General features: G+C 44.9%; 1 protein-coding gene across 1 annotated transcript; it reads left to right on the forward strand.

Annotated features, from left to right (window-relative positions):
* Positions 1-1,979: 1,979 nt before the first annotated feature.
* Positions 1,980-19,350, forward strand: kif28 (kinesin family member 28). The gene is made up of 23 exons (XM_082955485.1): positions 1,980-2,054; positions 2,288-2,479; positions 6,003-6,224; positions 6,429-6,464; positions 6,583-6,702; positions 7,652-7,759; positions 8,153-8,307; positions 8,445-8,556; positions 8,961-9,028; positions 9,125-9,214; positions 9,698-9,811; positions 10,163-10,316; positions 12,211-12,373; positions 12,719-12,837; positions 13,767-13,874; positions 15,564-15,785; positions 16,024-16,094; positions 16,489-16,623; positions 16,756-16,922; positions 17,370-17,467; positions 17,672-17,807; positions 17,895-18,046; positions 18,170-19,350. The coding sequence occupies exons 1-23, from the start codon at positions 1,980-1,982 to the stop codon at positions 18,326-18,328; spliced, it is 2,976 nt and encodes a 991-aa protein (XP_082811611.1). The 3' UTR covers positions 18,329-19,350.
* Positions 19,351-21,318: the final 1,968 nt, after the last annotated feature.

The raw sequence follows: 21,318 nt of genomic DNA on the forward strand, positions 1-21,318 counted from the left end.
GTTATTAGACAGTGGCAACGCGGAACACTAATGATTATGAACATGGTCTTTTGCCTGCTAATGCCTGCAATGCAGTGAAGAAAACGACATGACAACAATAACGTCTAATGTAACTGGCCCCTCTAACAGTACAACTGGCCCCAGCTTGACCCCCCCAGTTGAAATGGTCTAGAACCGCCACTGGAGAGTAAAGGGGTCAATCATGAGTAGGAAATTGGTCGTAAATGCTGAGAATAGATACATTTTACTCCTACTTTTATGGGTAAAAATAAAAGCTATTCATAAAGCCTCTTTAGTCATAAGATTCCCACCTAGTTTACAGATATTTAGGTGACCTCATGAGCAGGGGCAGACTTAGTGATTTGGAAGTCCCGCCCTCCTATTTTTTTATGGGTTTTATAGTTACGACTAATTTAACTGTAACAATGTATTACCTTGTAATGTGCCATGAACACAACCAGTCATTATGTTTTTGATCTGATTGTCACTTCAAAAAGTAGGTTACCTTCGCACGTTCATCCAAAATAATTCCAGCATCCGAATAGAGCACCTGCCTACTTTCTTTCAATTCGCAAGTTGCTGAAAGCATCCGAGTGGGTGAAACATGATGCTGTCAGCCCCTCTGTCTTACTGTATGTAGCCTGAGTATGACATGCCATACTCTTTTTGTCCAGACAGCATCAGCTACATGGTCTACGCATACATGTCCTCTGCCTTGATGACAATGGCAGTATTATCAGCAGTACTTGTATTTTTACTAATAGTCTAGACTTACTGAACATGTAACAGTATCTCTTGCGCTTTTGACAATGATTTCACGTGAGGTCTATTTTACAATTATATGCCTAAATACTTCTAACCACTAGGCTAATCAATAAACATGTTTTTCCTTTGATTATTTAATTACCTTCATCGTGTTATTTCATGTTATCCATTTGGAGCATAACATCACGTTGTTAAAAAAAGTCTAAATTGGCAATGCCTATAAATTGGGCAATTGAAGGCATCTAGGGCACGGTTTCCCAAACTTTGGTCAATTTAAAAAAAAAAAGATGCAATATTAGGTAATAATTAAATGTAGGCAAATTAATTGATCGTGCCAAGTGAAAATTATATCAAATTTTTACCATTACATTTTATTTATGTACAGTCGCATTCACCGTGTTTGTCTGAAGCGTGTTACCCATAGAGTTCACAGCTGGCGATGCCTCATCGCGATTGGTTATTCCCCATCTTTTGCAACAACGTCAATGAGCATCAAACTGTCATGATTACCAGCCAAGATAAACTTTTAAGAATTGTTTATGCTCCTCGCTCAGATCTTGTCTGGGCAATGTCTTAACTTCATTAAACCTACTCTGAGCTGGGAGTTTTAAAACCGGTTTGAACAGGATTCCTAGGACCTTTTTCTGAGATGATTTGTGTGATAGAATTATACCATAGCGGTATAAGACTGACGGCTACTATGAGGGGGCAGGGGGGGTGTTGGTACTGGCTCATACGGTGACAAAAGTTAACTGTGAGTGTTCGTAATCTTCCTTTATAAAGGTTTCTGTGTGTGTGTCTGTAGTCTCCCTTTCAAAAAAGGCTGTGAGTCTGTAGCCTTTATAAAAGGTTGTGCATAGCTTTCCTTTATAAAGGGCGCTGGGTCTGTGTATAATTCATACAGGGAGATGCAGAGTGAAAGTGATCACCTGGCTACTCAGGTTACTTAGCTACTCGCCTGCGCTGCGTCTCAATAGCCTGGAGTGGTCTCCTCTCCTTCACCTGAAAATACAGACCTGATGAAAGCAACATGGACGATGTCTTTCAGGACATCTATTTCACCTGTCTGGTTCTTAGCCAAAACATCAGTGCAGATGGAGGAGAGGAGACAATGACGAGGAAGCTGCTCTAGACTATTGAGCTGCAGCCCTGGTGCTGCTGTCAGTGGGTGCAGGGTGTCACCCAGCCTTTCCCTTACAGAAGCAGGGACGATCATGAGGGCTAAAGGAGCAGAGATGCCGGGGAAGGACTGTGTCAAAGTGGCCGTACGCGTCAGACCCTTCAACAAGGTCAGTTGTGGACAGATCTGGGATGTTTCTAGTTGTTTGTTCGGTTTAGTATTTCTCTCCTACAAATTTGTCTAGGACATGATCCATCATCAGACTGTGTCATGCTATCATGCCAATCTGCACTGTGTTTTGTGTACTATGTGGTCCTCCACCAATACTATACCTGCTGCACTGGTGTGTCCCCCCCCCCCCCCCCCCCGTCCGTCCGTCCGTCTCTCCCCTCCCGTGCCCAGAGAGAGAGGGACGCGGGCGGCCGCTGCATTATCTCTATGGCCTCCAGCACCATCACCATCCAGGACCCTCGGAACAGCCAGAGCCCACGCTCCTTCTGCTTTGACTATGCCTACTGGTCCCACAGCGGCTTCACCAGAGACTGCTCTGGCCTGTACGTACCTGAGGAGCCTGGAGGACGATATGCTGACCAGGTGAGGAGGGGGAGAAGAGGAACTTAGCTGAGGAGGATGATACATTGCGGAGGGCAGGGCAGTAACTCTGTCTATTCTCCCTCAGGGCAGTAACTCTGTCTATTCTCCCTCAGGGCAGTAACTCTGTATATTCTCCCTCAGGGCAGTAACTCTGTCTATTCTCCCTCAGGGCAGTAACTCTGTCTATTCTCCCTCAGGGCAGTAACTCTGTCTATTCTCCCTCAGGGCAGTAACTCTGTCTATTCTCCCTCAGGGCAGTAACTCTGTCTATTCTCCCTCAGGGCAGTAACTCTGTCTATTCTCCCTCAGGGCAGTAACTCTGTCTATTCTCCCTCAGGGCAGTAACTCTGTATATTCTCCCTCAGGGCAGTAACTCTGTCTATTCTCCCTCAGGGCAGTAACTCTGTATATTCTCCCTCAGGGCAGTAACTCTGTCTATTCTCCCTCAGGGCAGTAACTGTCTATTCTCCCTCAGGGCAGTAACTCTGTCTATTCTCCCTCAGGGCAGTAACTCTGTATATTCTCCCTCAGGGCAGTAACTCTGTCTATTCTCCCTCAGGGCAGTAACTGTCTATTCTCCCTCAGGGCAGTAACTGTCTATTCTCCCTCAGGGCAGTAACTCTGTCTATTCTCCATCAGGGCAGTAACTGTCTATTCTCCCTCAGGGCAGTAACTGTATATTCTCCCTCAGGGCAGTAACTCTGTATATTCTCCCTTAGGGCGGTAACTCTGTATATTCTCCCTCAGGGCAGTAACTCTGTCTATTCTCCCTCAGGGCAGTAACTCTGTCTATTCTCCCTCAGGGCAGTAACTCTGTCTATTCTCCCTCAGGGCAGTAACTCTGTCTATTCTCCCTCAGGGCAGTAACTCTGTCTATTCTCCCTCAGGGCAGTAACTCTGTATATTCTCCCTCAGGGCAGTAACTCTGTCTATTCTCCCTCAGGGCAGTAACTCTGTCTATTCTCCCTCAGGGCAGTAACTCTGTCTATTCTCCCTCAGGGCAGTTGTCACGAGTTACCAGGTTCAGTAGAGAGGCAGAGTCAATTGCAGGAGACAGAGGTCCGGTAGATCGTAGTGTTTAATAACAATCCGGAAAACACAAGAAGCCGAAAGGCACAGGGCGCACACAATAATCAAAGAGGGAAACACGTTTCCAAAACAAATGACGCACGGGGCGCAGCCCGGTCAATAATAGAAAATAGGGAGCAGTGCTCACTAACGTCTATACTGAAATGACATAAAACAATCCCGCACGAAATCCTGAACTGAAAAGGCACACTAAATACCACCCCCACTAATGACAGACAAGAAACAGGTGCGGAACAGACAGACAAAACCAAAAGACACAGAAACATGGATCGGTGGCAGCTAGTAGGCCGGCGACGACGACCGCCGCTCGACCGAGGAGGGGCGCCACCTTCTGTGGATACTGTGACAGCAGTAACTCTGTATATTCTCCCTCAGGGCAGTAATTCTGTATATTCTCCCTCAGGGCAGTAACTCTGTATATTCTCCCTCAGGACAATAACTCTGTCGGTCTCACCCTCAGGGCAGTAACTCTGTCTATTCTCCCTCAGGGCAGTAACTCTGTCTATTCTCCCTCAGGGCAGTAACTCTGTCTATTCTCCCTCAGGGCAGTAACTCTGTCTATTCTCCCTCAGGGCATTAACTCTGTCTATTCTCCCTCAGGGCAGTAACTCTGTCTATTCTCCCTCAGGGCAGTAACTGTCTATTCTCCCTCAGGGCAGTAACTCTGTCTATTCTCCCTCAGGGCAGTAACTGTCTATTCTCCCTCAGGGCAGTAACTGTCTATTCTCCCTCAGGGCAGTAACTGTCTATTCTCCCTCAGGGCAGTAACTGTCTATTCTCCCTCAGGGCAGTAACTGTCTATTCTCCCTCAGGGCGGTAACTGTCTATTTTCCATCAGTGTAGTAACTCTGTCTATTCTCCCTCAGGGCAGTAACTCTGTCTATTCTCCCTCAGGGCAGTAACTGTCTATTCTCCCTCAGGGCAGTAACTCTGTCTATTCTCCCTCAGGGCAGTAACTGTCTATTCTCCCTCAGGGCAGTAACTGTCTATTCTCCCTCAGGGCAGTAACTGTCTATTCTCCCTCAGGGCAGTAACTGTCTATTCTCCCTCAGGGCAGTAACTCTGTATATTCTCCCTCAGGGCAGTAACTCTGTCTATTCTCCCTCAGGGCAGTAACTCTGTCTATTCTCCCTCAGGGCAGTAACTCTGTATATTCTCCCTCAGGGCAATAACTCTGTCTATTCTCCCTCAGGGCAGTAACTCTGTCTATTCTCCCTCAGGGTAGTAACTCTGTATATTCTCCCTCAGGGCAGTAACTCTGTATATTCTCCCTCAGGGCAGTAACTCTGTCTATTCTCCCTCAGGGCAGTAACTGTCTATTCTCCCTCAGGGCAGTAACTCTGTCTATTCTCCCTCAGGGCAGTAACTGTCTATTCTCCCTCAGGGCAGTAACTGTCTATTCTCCCTCAGGGCAGTAACTGTCTATTCTCCCTCAGGGCAGTAACTGTCTATTCTCCCTCAGGGCAGTAACTGTCTATTCTCCCTCAGGGCAGTAACTCTGTCTATTCTCCCTCAGGGCAGTAACTCTGTCTATTCTCCCTCAGGGCAGTAACTCTGTCTATTCTCCCTCAGGGCAGTAACTCTGTATATTCTCCCTCAGGGCAGTAACTCTGTCTATTCTCCCTCAGGGCAGTAACTCTGTATATTCTCCCTCAGGGCAGTAACTCTGTCTATTCTCCCTCAGGGCAGTAACTCTGTATATTCTCCCTCAGGGCGGTAACTCTGTATATTCTCCCTCAGGGCAGTAACTCTGTATATTCTCCCTCAGGGCGGTAACTCTGTCTATTCTCCCTCAGGGCAGTAACTGTCTATTTTCCATCAGGGTAGTAACTCTGTCTATTCTCCCTCAGGGCAGTAACTGTCTATTCTCCCTCAGGGCAGTAACTGTCTATTCTCCTTCAGGGCAGTAACTGTCTATTCTCCCTCAGGGCAGTAACTGTCTATTCTCCCTCAGGGCAGTAACTCTGTCTATTCTCCCTCAGGACAGTAACTCTGTCTATTCTCCCTCAGGGCAGTAACTGTCTATTCTCCCTCAGGGCAGTAACTCTGTATATTCTCCCTCAGGGCAGTAACTCTGTCTATTCTCCCTCAGGGCAGTAACTCTGTATATTCTCCCTCAGGGCAGTAACTCTGTATATTCTCCCTCAGGGCAGTAACTCTGTATATTCTCCCTCAGGGCAGTAACTCTGTCTATTCTCCCTCAGGGCAGTAACTCTGTATATTCTCCCTCAGGGCAGTAACTCTGTATATTCTCCCTCAGGGCGGTAACTCTGTCTATTCTCCCTCAGGGCAGTAACTCTGTCTATTCTCCCTCAGGGCAGTAACTCTGTATATTCTCCCTCAGGGCAGTAACTCTGTATATTCTCCCTCAGGGCAGTAACTCTGTCTATTCTCCCTCAGGGCAGTAACTGTATTTTCTCCCTCAGGGCGGTAACACTGTCTGTCCCCTCAGGGTAGTGTGTTCCAGGACCTGGGGGAGGGGATCCTGGAGAATGCCCTTCAAGGTTATAACGCCACCCTGCTAGCCTACGGGCAGACTGGCTCAGGGAAGAGCTACTCCATGGTCGGGTACGGACCCAACAAGGGCCTGGTGCCCACCCTCTGTGACAAACTGTTTCAGGCCATCAGGGCCAACCAGGACAGCCGACAGTGCCAGGTGTGTAGGTCTGAAATATGACTTTTTTTAATCTATTAAACAAATAAGAAATAATCATTAAAAATTCACAGCTCACAGATAGACAAACTGTACCAAAAGACAACCACAACACAGAACAATTACACAAACAAAACAAGAAGACAAAAACTAATATCACAGCCAGAAATAATTTTAGATTTTTATCATTTTCCTCTGTTCCCCAAGGTCTTTTTCAGCATGTTGGAAATCTACAATGAACAGGTAAGTCTGGGCTTTTCTCTGTCATGCCTGTCGAACACTCTTGAGTATTTGACATGTACAGTTCACAGTTGATCTGTCCAGGTTTTGACCCCAAGCCCTTGTCCCCCTCCCCCTACAGGTGGTTGACCTGTTGTCGCGGGGGTCTCGGTCTCCGGGGGGGCTGCGTGTCCGAGAGGAGCAGCAGAGAGGCTTCTATGTGGAGGGGCTTCGCAGGGTCCCCTGTGACAGTGCCCCACAGGTGCAACATTCCATTATTATCTCTACATACAGTGAAACAATACAATGACTATGAGGTCAACGTGCAGACGGTCAGCTTTACTTTTGGGGTGATTTCGTCCATATTGGGTGAACCGTTCAGAAATTACAGCACTTTTTGTACATAGTCCCCCCATTTTAGGGGACCAAATGTATTGGGAGAAAATCACATATATTATGGGTTTTAAAATAGAACAAATTTAAGTATTTGGTCTCGTATTCATAGCACGCATTCATAGACTACATCAAGCTTGTGTCTCTACAAAAATTTGTGAGAAAGTTAGATGCACAGATATCATATCCCCGCAATAATGCTAACCTCCCCTGTTACTGTAATGGTGAGAGGTTAGCATGTCTTTGGGGTATGATATTTGTGCGTCTGTAACTTTCTCACTCATCATTATTCACAATTATTTCAGGATTATCTGTAGTCATGGTAGCATCCACATTAATGTAGAAATATTTAGGAACATATTCTATTCTTATTTACAATAAAAGTGACTCCAAAATGACACACTAAATTATTTACCATTAATTTCTATAGGGCACAAAATGATCTGAAACTCACCAAAACAAACAGCAAATGCATCCAGCAAATTTGTGGGGTCAAAAGCTTGATGTAGTCATTGCGTGCTATGAATATGGGACCAAATACTTCACTTTTTACTACTTTAATACACATATATGTGAATTTGTCCCAAAACTTTTGTTCCTTTAAAATGGGGGACTATGTACAAAAAGTGCTGTAATTTCTAAACGGTTCACCCGAAACGGACGAAAATACCCTCAAATTAAAGCTTTAACCTCATAGTCATTGTATGATTTCAATGTCACTGTCCCAATACTTTTGGAGCTCACTGTACATGTATCAATATTATTATTATTATTATTATTTTTAATCTAGTTGATTTATTGATATATATATATTGTAGGTGGAGCAGCTGATGGAGCAGGGGACGAGGATGCGCACCACGGCCACCACACACATGAACGCCAACAGCAGCCGCTCACACATGCTCATCATCCTCCAGCTCAAACAGGTAAGTCACATTGCCCAGTCAACCCCTAGCCCCTAATCCCTAAACACTTCTGCTCTGAAAGGATTAGATAAGTATGGAAAAAGCTTGACCTTGCCATTGGATAAGTCAGAAGGTACTTTTTACTTGTTGGATACATCTGTCCAATCCTTTCATATCAGTGGAGGCTGCTGAGGGGAGGACGGCTCATAATAATGTCCGTAACGGAGCGAATGGAAAAGCATCAGTCCACTCATTCCACTCCAGCCATTACCACGAGCTCGTCCTCCCCAATTAAGGTGCCACCAACCTCCTGTGCTTCACAGATGTACACAGGTGCCGGGGGGTTGATTTGGGTGTCAGATATGACCCTTGGTGTTCTTATTGTATCTCTGACACTCTCCTGTCCCTCTGCAGATCTTCTCTGAGGAGAGCATCACCAAGCAGTCTAACATCAACCTGGTGGACCTGGCGGGCAGCGAGAGACAGCGGGTGTCAGGCTCCGAGGCCGACCGGCTCAAAGAGGGCACAGCCATAAACCTCAGCCTCACCACCCTGGGCAACGTCATCAGGTCAGGGAGAGATCTGCCCTCCACGCCAACATGTCACCAAAAACTCTTTCTATATTCATATTTGTTTCCAGCACTGCTTTTTGTATTCCTACTTCTCTCATCTCCTCTCCTTCCCCCTCCTCCTCCTCTCCCTGCAGTGCCCTTGCTGATGTAGCGGTAGGGAAGAAAGTAGTCCATATCCCATATAGAGACTCTGTCCTCACCAAGCTTCTGCAGTCTGCCCTGGGGGGGAACAGCCGTACTGTCATGGTAACCCTTTGTCTACACCCTTAGAATCTTTTTTTTCTATCTAGAACCTAAACAGGTTCTTCAGCTGTCCCCATAGGAGAACCCGTTGGAGAACCCTTTTGGTTCCAGGTAAAAACCCTTTCCACAGAGGGTTCTTAATGGAACCCAAAAAGGTTCTACCTGGAACCAAAATGGTTCTCCTATGGGGACAGCTGTATAACCCTTTTGGAACCCTTTTTTCTAAGAGTGTAGTGTGCACCTCTATTAACATCTAAAGATATGATTCATATTATATGATTAGCTTTTTGGGGGGGGGGGGGGGGGGGGGTGAAATGTGTTAATATTATGGTTGGGTAAACTCACAAAAAGTGAGTCGGTCTTGAGCTCTCTTACCGTATGTCATAACTAAATACCAGAATGCTCAGATTGCAGCTCTGAGTCCGGCTGACATCTGCTATGAAGAGTCTATCTCAACCCTGCGATATGCTGAAAGGTACAGTAGGCCCAGCATTCCTTCTTTGTTAGAAAACTCTTAGTATTTCACATATACAGTACAGTTCACAGATGACCCCCCCCCCTCCCCCCTTAGGGCAAAGCGTATCCAGAACCGTGCGGTGGTGAACGAGAGTCCCACGGAGCGCCTGGTGAAGGAGCTGAAGGCTGAGAACGCCAGGCTCCTGCAGAGACTCAGCCGCCTGGGACAGGAGGGACGCAGGGCAGAGGACGAAACCAGTAGGAGATGGAAGGAGGGAGGGCGGGCAGATGAGGAAACCAGTAGGCTGGAGATGGAGATAGGGGGGAGGGATGTCGAGGACAGCGTAGTTGGGACTTGGAGCTTGGAGCGATAGCAGGAGGAGTAAAGGCAGGGAGAAGAGAAAGTGGGCAACATGTTAGTTAGAATGTTAGTATACTAATATGTAGCTGTATTTATGTTGTTGTTGTGTCCAGAGGAGCTGCGTCGACTGTTGACCCATAACGAGCTGCAGATCAGAGCCATCCAGACGCTCTGGGAACAACATCTACAGGAGGCCTTGAAGGACTGGGAGCAGCAGTACACTACTATCACACAGGTACACATGCACACGCACACACACACACGCCCCTTCCTCACTCCCCCTCCCCCCTCTCTCTCCATGTCTCTCTCTCTTTCTCAGGAGCGCAGGATGATGCAGATGCATCCGTACATCCTGAACATCAACGAGGATACTCAGCTGTCAGGGGTGGTCAAGCTCTTCATACAGGAGGGTGAGTCTCTCAACTGCCCCAGACTACAGCTTTACGATCGAATGAACATACACACACTCAATCAAGACTTTGGGAATAGTGTGTGTGTGTGTGTGTGTGTTTTATAGGTGAGTGGGATATAGGGCTCTCTGACTCTTCACCCAGGTCCATCTCAATCAGGGGCCTAGGGTGAGTATGACACACACAAAAAAAGATTTGGAAAACGTGCAAATTGGCTTTGAATTCATCACACTTTTTTTTAATCAAGCACAAAACCTGAATAAATGCGGACTGCGTTTCAGACAGGTGCTGCTTTGTTTGGTTCATTTATGACATCAATAAAAGGGACAGTCTGGGAATGGTACATACATTTTATAAATAGTTACGAAAAAAGAAAATAAAGGTCACCAATAAACCCTTTTTACCTCTTCAGGATCCAGGAGCGTCACGCTGTGTTCATTAACGTCCAGCGTAGGGTGTACCTGACCCCACTGGCGGGGTCAAATGTCATTGTCAACGGAACACCCATCTCCCAGAAAACCGAGCTGCAGCACCTGGTTCGTCTCCATGGAAACAAATTATTTCTGCCATTTTGAAACAGGCCCCTCTGTGGAACTATAGGACATATACTCAGCGTAGTTCAGACATTAGTCGCAACATGGTCAAAACTGATGAGCAAGAACATGAGCATGAGTTTTTCATATGGGCTTAAGAGGTAAGGGTAAAGGTTAGGGGATAAAATAACATTTACAGTGGATTCGGAAAGTATTCAGACCCCTTGACCTTTTCCACAATTTGTTAAGTTACAGCCTTATTCTAAAATGGATTCAATTGTTTTTTTTTCCACCTCATCAATCTACACACAATACCACATAATAACAAAGCAAAAATGTAAATATCACATTTACATAAGTCTTCAGACCCTTTACTCAGTACTTTGTTGAAGCACCTTTGGCAGTGATTACAGCCTCGAGTCTTCTTGGGTATGACGCTACAAGCTTGGCACACCTGTATTTGGAGAGTTTCTCCCATTCTTCTCTGCAGATCCTCTCAACCTCTGTCAGGTTGGGTGGGGAGCGTCGCTGCACAGATATTTTCAGGTCGCTCCAGAGATGTTCAGGCTCTGGCTGGGCCACTCAAGGACATTCAGAGACTTGTCCTGAGGCCACTCCTGTGTTGTCTTGGCTGTGTGCTTAGGGTCGTTGTCCTGTTGGAAGGTGAACCTTCGCCCCAGTCTGAGGTCCTGAGCGCTTTGGAGCAGGTTTTCATCAATGATCTATCAGTACTTTGCTCCGTTCATCTTTCCCTCGATCCTGACTAGTCACCCAGTCCCTGCTGCTGAATAACATCCCACAGCATGATGCTGCCACCACCATGCTTCACCGTAGGGATGGTGGCAGGTTTCCTCCAGACGTAACGCTTGGCATTCAGGCCAAAGAGTTCAATAATGGTTTCATCAGACCAGAGAATATTGTTTCTCATGGTCTGAGTCCTTTAGGTCCCTTTTGGCAAACTCCAAGCGGGCTTTGATGTGCCTTTTACTAAGGAATGGTTTCCATCTGGCCACTCTACCATAAAGGCCTGATTGGTGGAGTGCTGCAGAGATGGTTGTCCGTCTGGAAGGTTCTCCCATCTCCACAGAGGAACTCTAGAGCTTTGTCAGAGGGACCGTCGAATACTTTGTCGAATACTCTGACCAAGGCCCTTCTCTGTCTTGCTTGCTCAGCTCTAGGAAGGGTCTTGGTAGTTCCAAACTTCTTCCATTTAAGAATGATGGAGGCCACTGAGTTCTTGGGGACCTTCAATGCTGCAGACATTTTTTGGTACCCTTCCCCAGATCTGTACCTTGACACAATCCTGTCTCGGAGCTCTACGGACAATTCCTTCGACCTCATGGCTTGGTTTTTGCTCTGACATTAACTGTCAACTGTGGCACCTTATATAGACAGCTGTGTGCCTTTCCAAATCATGTCCAATCAATTGAATTTACCACAGGTGGACTCCAATCAAGTTGTAGAAACATCTTATGGATGATCAATGGAAACAGGATGCACCTGAGCTCAATTTCGAGTCTCATAGCAAAGGGTCTGAATACTTATGTGAAGATGTTTTTTTTACATTTATTTTTAATGAATTAGAAAAAACTATTGCAAAACAGTTTTCGCTCTGTCATTATGGGGTGTTGTGTGTAAAAAAGGTATTTAATACATTTTAGAATAAGGCTGTAACGTAACAAAATGTGGAAAAAGTGAAGGGGTCTGAATACTTTTCGAATGCACTGTATGGCTAGTAATAATCATTATAGTTAGTCTCCCATCTTCTCTAGCATGACCAGATTGTGACGACCACCACTGCCCCTATCCTATGCACTATGCCCTCGGAAGTGGACAATGGGTTAAGTCCTTGATTCCTACCCTCATATCAACCCGTCCTCTGCCCCCTCGCCTCTAGGACCGACTCATCCTGGGTTCTAATAGCACCTACCTGTTCATTGGCTACCCATCTGAGAGGGGCGGGGATGACTGGAGTCGCTATGACTACGACTACTTCCAGTCTGAACTGGCAGCCGCTGAGGGCATCAACCTCCACTCACTGTGTGAGGAGCAGACACAGGGTAGGAAAGAGAGAGAGACGGAGGGAGGGAGGGAGAGAGAGAGAGTGAATGAGAGAGACAGAGTGAGAGAAAGAGAAAGAGAGAGATGGAAGGGAGTGTGTGTGGGTGTGGGTGTGCATGCAGGTGACAGAGGTAAAAAGAGAGAGAAAGGGTAGAAGAATCCGTTTTGGAGAGCAAAAGTGTGTGTAAGAGAGTGGCAGAGAGAAACGGGGAGAAGTATCAGTCTCCTAGAGAGAGAGAGCTACTGTGTGCGAGACAGAAAGAGAGAGATGACCTAGGTATTAGTGTCTCACACAGAGAAATGGTTGACGTGTGTATCTCCTCTCTCTCGGTCTCCCCCTGTAGGTGACTCCAGTGCAGTCCCCAGTCAGACTGACCCTAGTCTCCTGGCTGTTTTCTATGACTACATCAAACTGATGCCCATGGTGGCTGAGGCCAACCAGATGAGCCAGGAGCTACACAAGGTGACAGACAAACACAAGATTATACCTTTAAAGGAATACTTCAGGATTTTGTCGGCGTAGCCCTTTATCTACTTCCCCAGAGCCAGATGAGCTCATAGATACCATTTGTATGTTTCTGCGTGCAGTATGAAGGAAGTCGCTAATTGCTTACTAGCGTTACTTAGTATTTGCTCGTGAAACTACCTCTAACTTCCTTCATACTGGACGCAGAGACTTATAAATGGTACCCATGAGTTCATCTGACTCTGGGGAAGTAGATTGACCAAATCCTGAAGTATCACTTTAATCCTGATGGGTTTGACATTCTGTTTTATAATTCCCCATCATGCATGGTTTACATGTTAATGCGGAAACATTTTCATCCTGAGATTTGCATCATTAGATGATAAGGTAGAGATTTGCATCATTAGATCATAAGGTAGAGATTTGCATCATTAGATGATAAGGTAGAGATTTGCGTCATTAGATCATAAGGTAGAGATTTGCATCATTAGATCATAAGGTAGAGATTTGCATCATTAGATGATAAGGTAGAGATTTGCATCATTAGATGATAAGGTAGAGATTTGCGTCATTAGATCATAAGGTAGAGATTTGCATCATTAGATCATAAGGTAGAGATTTGCATCATTAGATGATAAGGTAGAGATTTGCATCATTAGATCATAAGGTAGAGATTTGCATCATTAGATCATAAGGTAGAGATTTGCATCATTAGATCACAACGTCCCCCATCATTCGCAACATCCCTAAAACCAAGGTCCCTTTACTTGTGTTTGTGAGAAAAAGATGTAATTTAATGGTATTTCTGACTAAATTACTAAGATTATATAGTGTTATTTCCCTGGATATCAGTTTGCATTGACTACTGGATGTAATCTGGGTAACGCGAAACCATTACATGAATGATGTCATCTAATTGTGTCCAGGGGGTGGAGTTTAAACTGGAGATTAAGAACCTGGCGTTATCAGACTCTAAAGGTCATGACTTGGAGAAGGAGATCGCTGTCAGAGTGACATCACTGGAAAACAAGCAGGTGGGGAGACCAAGCTGTCAATCACGCCTCCTGAATATTGTCATACTAGATGACTCTAATATCTCTACATGGAACATAACTTGACTCATTTAGCTGTGAACACTATCAACCCCTAAGTTACTGCAAGGTCCACTTGTGGTTTTATTCCAAAGCCATATTTGATTATAATTTGTATATACAGTGGCTTGCGAAAGTATTCACCCCCTTTGGGATTTTTCCTATTTTGTTGCCTTACAACCTGGAATTAAAATAGATTTTGGGGGGGTTTGTATCATTTGATTTACACAAAAAGGCCTAGCACTTTGAAGATGCAAAATATTTTTTCTTGTGAAACAAACAAGAAATAAGACAAAAAACTGAAATCTTGAGCGTGCATAACTATTCACCCCCCCAAAGTCAATACTTTGTAGAGCAACCTTTTGCAGCAATTACAGCTGCAAGTCTCTTGGGGTATGTATATATAAGCTTGGCACATCTAGCCACTGGGATTTTTGCAAAACAAGGCAAAACTGCTCCAGTTCCTTCAAGTTGGATAGGCTAAATACAGGAATTTTCCTGTATTTAGCGCCATCCATCATTTCTTCAATTCTGACCAGGTTCCCAGTCCCTGCCGATGAAAAACATCCCCACAGCATGATGCTGCCACCACCATGCTACACTGTGGGGATGGTGTTCCTCGGGTGATGAGAGGTGTTGGGTTTGCGCCAGACATAGCATTTTCCTTGATTGCCAAAAAGCTCAATTTTAGTCTCATCTGACCAGAGTACTTTCTTCCATATATTTGGGGAGTCTCTCACATTCCTTTTGGCGAACACCAAACGTGTTTGCTTATTTTTTTCTTTAAGCAATGACTTTTTTCTGGCCACTCTTCCATAAAGCCCAGCTCTGTGGAGTGTACGGCTTAAAGTGGTCCTATGGACAGATACTCCAATCTCCGCTGTAGAGCTTTGCAGCTCCTTCAGGGTTATCTTTGGTCCCTTTGTGAGTTTTGGTGGGCAGCCCTCTCTTGGCAGGTTTGTTGTGGTGCCATATTCTTTCCATCTTTTATAATGGATTTAATGGAGCTCCGTGGGCTGTTCAAAGTTTCAGATATTTTTTTATAACCCAACCCTGATTTGTACTTCTCCACAACTTTGTCCTTGACCTGTTTGGAGAGCTCCTTGATCTTCATGGTGCCGCTTGCTTGGTGGTGCCCCTTGCTTAGTGGTGTTGCAGACTCTGGGGCCTTTCAGAACAGGTGTGTATATATATGCTGAGATCATGTGGCAGATCATGTGACACTTAGATTGCACACAGGTGGACTTTATTTAACAAATTATGTGACTTCTGAAGGTAATTGGTTGCACCAGATCTTATTTAGAGGCTTCATCGCAAAGGGGATGAATACATATGCACGCACCACTTTTCCGTTTTTGTATTTTTTTGAATTTTTTGAAACAAGTTATTATTATTTTTCATTTCACCTTAGCACTTTGGACTATTTTGTGTATGTCCATTACATGAAATACAAATAAAAATCCATTTAAATTACAGGTTGTAATGCAACAAAATAGGAAAAACGCCAATTTGGATGAATACTTTTGCAAGGCAATATATAGTGTATGTAGGATCCGTGTTGCTGCATAGAGCTGAGTTAAGTGTCAGGTGTGTGTGTGTAACGCAGGTGAGTGTGTTGTCCTCTCCCCACAGGTGTGGCTCTGGTCCAAGGCCAAGTTTGTGAACCGCAAGTTCCTGATGGAGGAGTTGTATCAGCAGTACCATACGGAGCGGAAGGGAGAGGGGGCGGCCAGGGCGCCCATGCCCAGAGACAGAGACCCTTTTTGGGATCCGCTAGAGCCTCTGCTCTTGGGCAGCGCCCACCTCTGGCTGCAGTCTCTGGCCTTCCGTATCGCACTGGAGGAACAGCTGGAGGTTGTGTGTGTGTGTGTGTGTGTGTGTGTGTGTGTGTGTGTGTGTGTGTGTGTGTGTGTGTGTGTGTGTGTGTGTGTGTGTGTGTGTGTGTGTGTGTGTGTGTGTGTGTGTGTGTGTGTGTGTGTGTGTGTGTGTGTGTGTGTGTGTGTGTGTGTGTGTGTGTGTGTGTGTGTGTGTTTGTTTGTTTGTTTGTTTGTTTGTTTGTTTGTTTCAATCTCATCCCTCTCTGTGTTTACAGGTATTGGGGTCAGAGGGCACTGAGGAGGCCATACTGCAGGCCCAGCTTCTACCATGCAGCCCCACAGGACTGTGGGTAACATTACAGAAGAATGGGAGGCAGACACTTTACCGGGTTGTGTTCAGTACGGACAGAGAAAACATTTTGAACCTGAACTTGTTCAATTAGAACTCAGATCTTCATTTTTCTTTTGCTATGTTGTGCCCTAATGAACACAACCCCGATTTAAATAATTACCGTCTAGAGTAACATGAAGAAGAACATGAATGGTTGGCTAGTTGAATCAGGGGTGTTAGATACTTTATGTAGCCAGTGGCCGTATGTATCAAGCATTTCAGAGTGCTGATCCAGGATCAGGTCCCTGTCAATGTAATGTTATTCATTGTGATCTAAAAGGCAAAACTGATCCTAAAACAGCACTCTGAGAGGTTTGATACATACGACCCCTGGGCCTCCTGTGTCCAGGACTCTGGGGGAGGATGACATCCTGATCGACCCCTCTGAGCTACTGGGGAGACGGCTGGACTTCCAGCTGGTCCTGGATCAGTGCTGTGGCCTGCGCTGGGTCCAACAGGCCAGGAACAGGGGCGTTCAGATAGGGTGAGTGGGCTAGAGGTGTGGGCTAGAGGTTTGGGGTGGTATTTGTTCTTTAGTATTAATAAGTATTTGTTCTTAATTGACTTGCCTAGAGAAATGAAGGTTAAATAACTGTCGTCATCTTTCCCTTGCCAGGTTCAGGATGTTCGACAGTGCCCAGCCCCTCTACACTCCGGCCGTTTGGCACAATGTCAACCCCCTGCTGGACCAGCGGGTCCACTTCACCTCTCTGCACACCTCCCAAGGCCTGCTAGATCACCTGCAGACCAGCGCCCTGGTGCTGGAGCTCTGGGGCCTACAAGGTAAGTAAGCCTGGGACTTGCCTACAAACCTGAGCCCAGGAAATGAACTGTAAACCTGGGACTCGCTTACAAACCTGGGCCCAGTAAGGGTAAGCCTGGGGCTCGCCTAAAAACCTTGGCCCAGGATAGTAAGGGTAAACCTGGGACTTGCCGACTTGGAACTCGTACTGTATTCATACTGTATGCATGTGTAAAGGACGTCATGCTGCTTGCTTGGCGAGTACCCCTTTCTCTTGTTTCGGCTCCTACCGATGATTGAACGCAGGACCTCTGCCCCACAATCACACTTTACTGCCATCCTGAAGCATCTTACCCAGTCACGCCCATGAAAAGCTAGCTATGCCGCTGCGCAAGTGGAGACACTTCAGGCTGAGGAGTGAGTTTCACAGATCCCATCTGCCACACATACATGTACACCTGGGTAATGCTTGATACTTCCCTGTCCAGAGGGATGTAGAGACTTGGTGTCGTCTCTGGAGGGAGTGAGGATGACTCCAGAGGGATGCTTCATCATCGACCAGGCTGGCGCAACTGAGACGGCTACTGTGAGTCTACATCAGACATCTGTACAAGACTCAGAGATTTACAATTTGTCATATTTGTAGGACAGGCTTATAGATTTACATGAGACCTCAAAGGGTTAAATAGTATATATATGTGTGTGTGTGTGTGTGGTGTGTGTGTGTGTGTGTGTGTGTGTGTGTGTGTGTGTGTGTGTGTGTGTGTGTGTGTGTGTGTGTGTGTTGCAGACAGTGGACCCTGGCTCAGAGCTGAGCTGCTCTCTGAGGGCTCTACAGCAGGATGTAGAGGAGCTGAGGAACACTAACGCTGCACTGAAGACCGAGAACAACACACTGAGGGATCAGCTCAATACATCTAGGACCGGTCAGACATACACTGAACAACTGAACTGTTAAGTTCTCTCGCTCGCTCGCTCGCTCTCTCACTCACTCTCTCCCCTCCTCTGTGTAGGAGCAGAGTGGGGTCGTGGTCGGTCAGAGAGGCGGGGCAGCAGTCTGCGGCCCAGCTGTGATGCAGAGTTTGCCCGCGCCCTGAAGGTCTTCTACCACAGCATGACCTCTGTCAGGGTTCAACTGCAGCGTCTACGCAGGCACAGGCCCAGTGTATGTATCAATCAGTCAATTAATCAATCTACTTACCTACTTATTGACTGACTGATCTAAGATCAGTGTGTTTGTGTGTGTTTCTGCATATACTGTATGTGTGCGTGTGCGTGTGTGTTCCAGGAGGAGTCAGATATCTTGGGTCTCAGGCTGTTTGTGGATGAGCAGGCTGGTCTGCTGCGTGATTTCTCAGAGCTGCTGGAGCAGAGCGTCTCCTCTCTCAAACAGGATGTGGCCGCCATTGTACGACGCAAACGGGAACGCTCAGGAATCTGGTCCTGACTCCCATCCTCGTCTAGTCCTGAACGGAACAACTGGAACTCCCCCATCAAACTAATGTAATGCCCAATCCCAAATTGACCCCTGGCCACAACCTCTAGGGCCAGGGCACTTCATGTAGATATGAAAGGATCTGATAGGTAAAAACGTGCTGTACTTCCACCTTGCTGAATGATTGGCTGGGTGGGAGTTTCAACATATTGCTTTCATATTTTCAATCCCTTCAGATTTACACAAGTGGCAAGAGGAAAAGGGTCACTTAGGTTTTTGATCCTGTGTTTTATCGTCAACAAGTTGGGATTATATATTGGACTCCCATAAACGCTAATGCTAACAATACTAATGTAGTGCAACTAGTGTTTGTGTGTTTACACTCCATTACATCTTGACTTTGTTGTATTACCAGAAATACAGTTGTTTCACTGCAGAGATCAACTCTGGGCCCGTATTCATGAAGTGTCTCAGAGTGCTGATCTAGAATCAGATCATTATGATCTAAAGGGGTAAGCTGGTCCTAGGTCAGCACTCCTATTCTGAGATGCTTTTAGGATACGGGCCTTGATCAACATCTGAGAGGTTTAATAACTTCTTTATTTCAGTTTTGAAAAAAGTTGAAATGAATACCGAGACAATCAATCAATTTCAATGTAATAATTGGAAATATCTTTATTGATACAGATTCAAATTGAGAAAATCATGATGATAATTTACCAAAAATAAAGTCATTCATATTTTACTCAATTGCTATATGCAGTCAAAATGATAACTTTTATTGTTGAAACTCCAATCACATTATCATAGAGGTGATTATCATGTCATATAGAATATGTTGTGACTATTGGCTTATGTTGCATTTGAATAAATGCAGTGTGGGAAAAGTGCTAGGTTAGCACATTGATACCTTACTGTACAGTATTTGAAGTTATCCAAGTGTGCTCAAGACATCTATTGGGGTTATTTTGAATGATGACTCTACACTTTTTTTGGTGGGTTTGCTTTGGTTGTGTTTCAGATTATTTTGTGACCGATAGAGGTGAATGGTAAATAATGTGTTGTGTCATTTTGGAGTTTATTTACAATAAAAGTGACTCCAAAATGACACAATACATTTTTTACCATTCATTCCTATAGGGCACAAAATTAACTGAAACACAACCAAAACAAATAGAAAACGCATTCAACAAATTTGCAGACAGAAGCTTGACGTAGTCATTGTGTGCTATTAATATGGGACCGAATAGTTTTTTACTACTTAAATACACAAGTGAATTTGTCCCAATACTTTTGCTCCCCTAAAATATAGGGACTATGAACAACAAGTGCTGTACTTTCTAAAAAGTTCACCTGAGATGGATAAAAAAATACACTCAAATGGCAGTCTGCACTTTAACTTCATAGTTATTGTTTGATTTCAAATCCAAACTTTTGGAGCATAGAGCCAAAAGAAGAGAAAATGCTTCACTGTCCCTGTAATTACAGTAATTACAGTGGCTGTATACGTAAATGAGTTAAGAAGGTGCCGTAAGCTCACTCCACAGCTAACTTGAAATGTCGCCTATGGAGATCGAATTAAATATTTTTCTATATCTCAATTGGTTGGTACGCTGTCAAGGAGAGCGGTCAAGTGAGTTTGCGAGCAAAAGGATTACTGGTTCGAGCCGGTATATGGACAGTGGAGGAAGCTACAGTATACTGTTCAAAGCACACTGATGTCGGTTTCATATAGTTCAATTATGTACGCAAACTGAATCAAGCGCAGCTCAGGTATTTGAAAGTATTTCAAATGTGTCTGAATATACACAAATCAAAATGTATTTGTCATCGAATACAACTGGTGTAGACTTTACCGTGAAACGCTTACAAGCCCTTCCCAATGATGCAGAGTTGAAAAATAATAACAGTAACATGAAGAATAAAATAAAATACAGATCAATGATGGAGCTATATCTAGGAAGTATCAGTACCAGATCAATGATGGAGCTATATCCAGGAAGTACCAGTACCAGATCATTGATGGAGTTGTATCCAGGAAGTACCAGTACCAGATCAATGATGGAGCTATATCTAGGAAGTACCAGTACCAGATCAATGATGGAGTTGTATCCAGGAAGTACCAGATCAATGATGGATTGTATCCAGGAAGTACCAGTACCAGATCAATGTGCAGAGGTATGAGATATTTGAAGTAGATATGTACATGATGACAGGGTAAAGTGATTAGGCATCAGGATAGATAATAAAATAAAGAACAGAGTAGCAGCAGCATATTGTGAGTGTCAAAGTATGTGGTGTGAGTGTGTGTATGAATAAAGTATGAGTGTCTGCTAAAGTGACTAAATATAAAAGTGTGTGTGTGTAATATGTGCTTGTGTTGTGTCGGTATGTGTGTCTGTGTGCTTATGTAGTGTAGGTGAATGTGTGTGGGTTGTGTGTGGGAGTGTCAATGTAGTGTGTGTGAATGAGTGTGTGTATTAGGTGTCTATATACACTGAGTGTACAAAATATTAAGAACACCTGCTCTTTCCATGACCTAGACTGACTAGCTGACTTCGGCTAAATAATATTATAATTTAAAGTAAAGATAATTTACTGATGAATTACTGGAATAATTAATTGTTCTGCTTTATTTGATTCATTTGGTTATCCGTTCCAAATGTATCTAAGGGTTGGATGTAGAGAATTGAATTAACTACACTGCTCAAAAAAATAAAGGGAACACTTAAACAACACAATGTAACTCCAAGTCAATCACACTTCTGTGAAATCAAACTGTCCACTTAGGAAGCAACACTGATTGACAATACATTTCACATGCTGTTGTGCAAATGGAATAGACAACAGGTGGAAATTATAGGCAATTAGCAAGACACCTCCAATAAAGGAGTGGTTCTGCAGGTGGGGACCACAGACCACTTCTCAGTTCCTATGCTTCCTGGCTGATGTTTTGGTCACTTTTGAATGCTGGCGGTGCTTTCACTCTAGTGGTAGCATGA

Source organism: Salmo salar, chromosome 09, assembly GCF_965601325.2.
Source record: "Salmo salar chromosome 09, fSalSal1, whole genome shotgun sequence".
Classification (NCBI taxonomy): Eukaryota; Metazoa; Chordata; class Actinopteri; order Salmoniformes; family Salmonidae; genus Salmo; species Salmo salar.

Excerpts from the sequence above, each read along its gene's own strand:
- kif28 (XM_082955485.1), top strand. The coding sequence starts at position 1,980 with ATGAGGGCTAAAGGAGCAGAGATGCCGGGGAAGGACTGTGTCAAAGTG. Across the intron at positions 12,838-13,766 it reads TGAGCCAGGAGCTACACAAG|GGGGTGGAGTTTAAACTGGA; the intron begins GTGACAGACAAA and ends AATTGTGTCCAG. Across the intron at positions 16,095-16,488 it reads CCATGCAGCCCCACAGGACT|GACTCTGGGGGAGGATGACA; the intron begins GTGGGTAACATT and ends TCCTGTGTCCAG.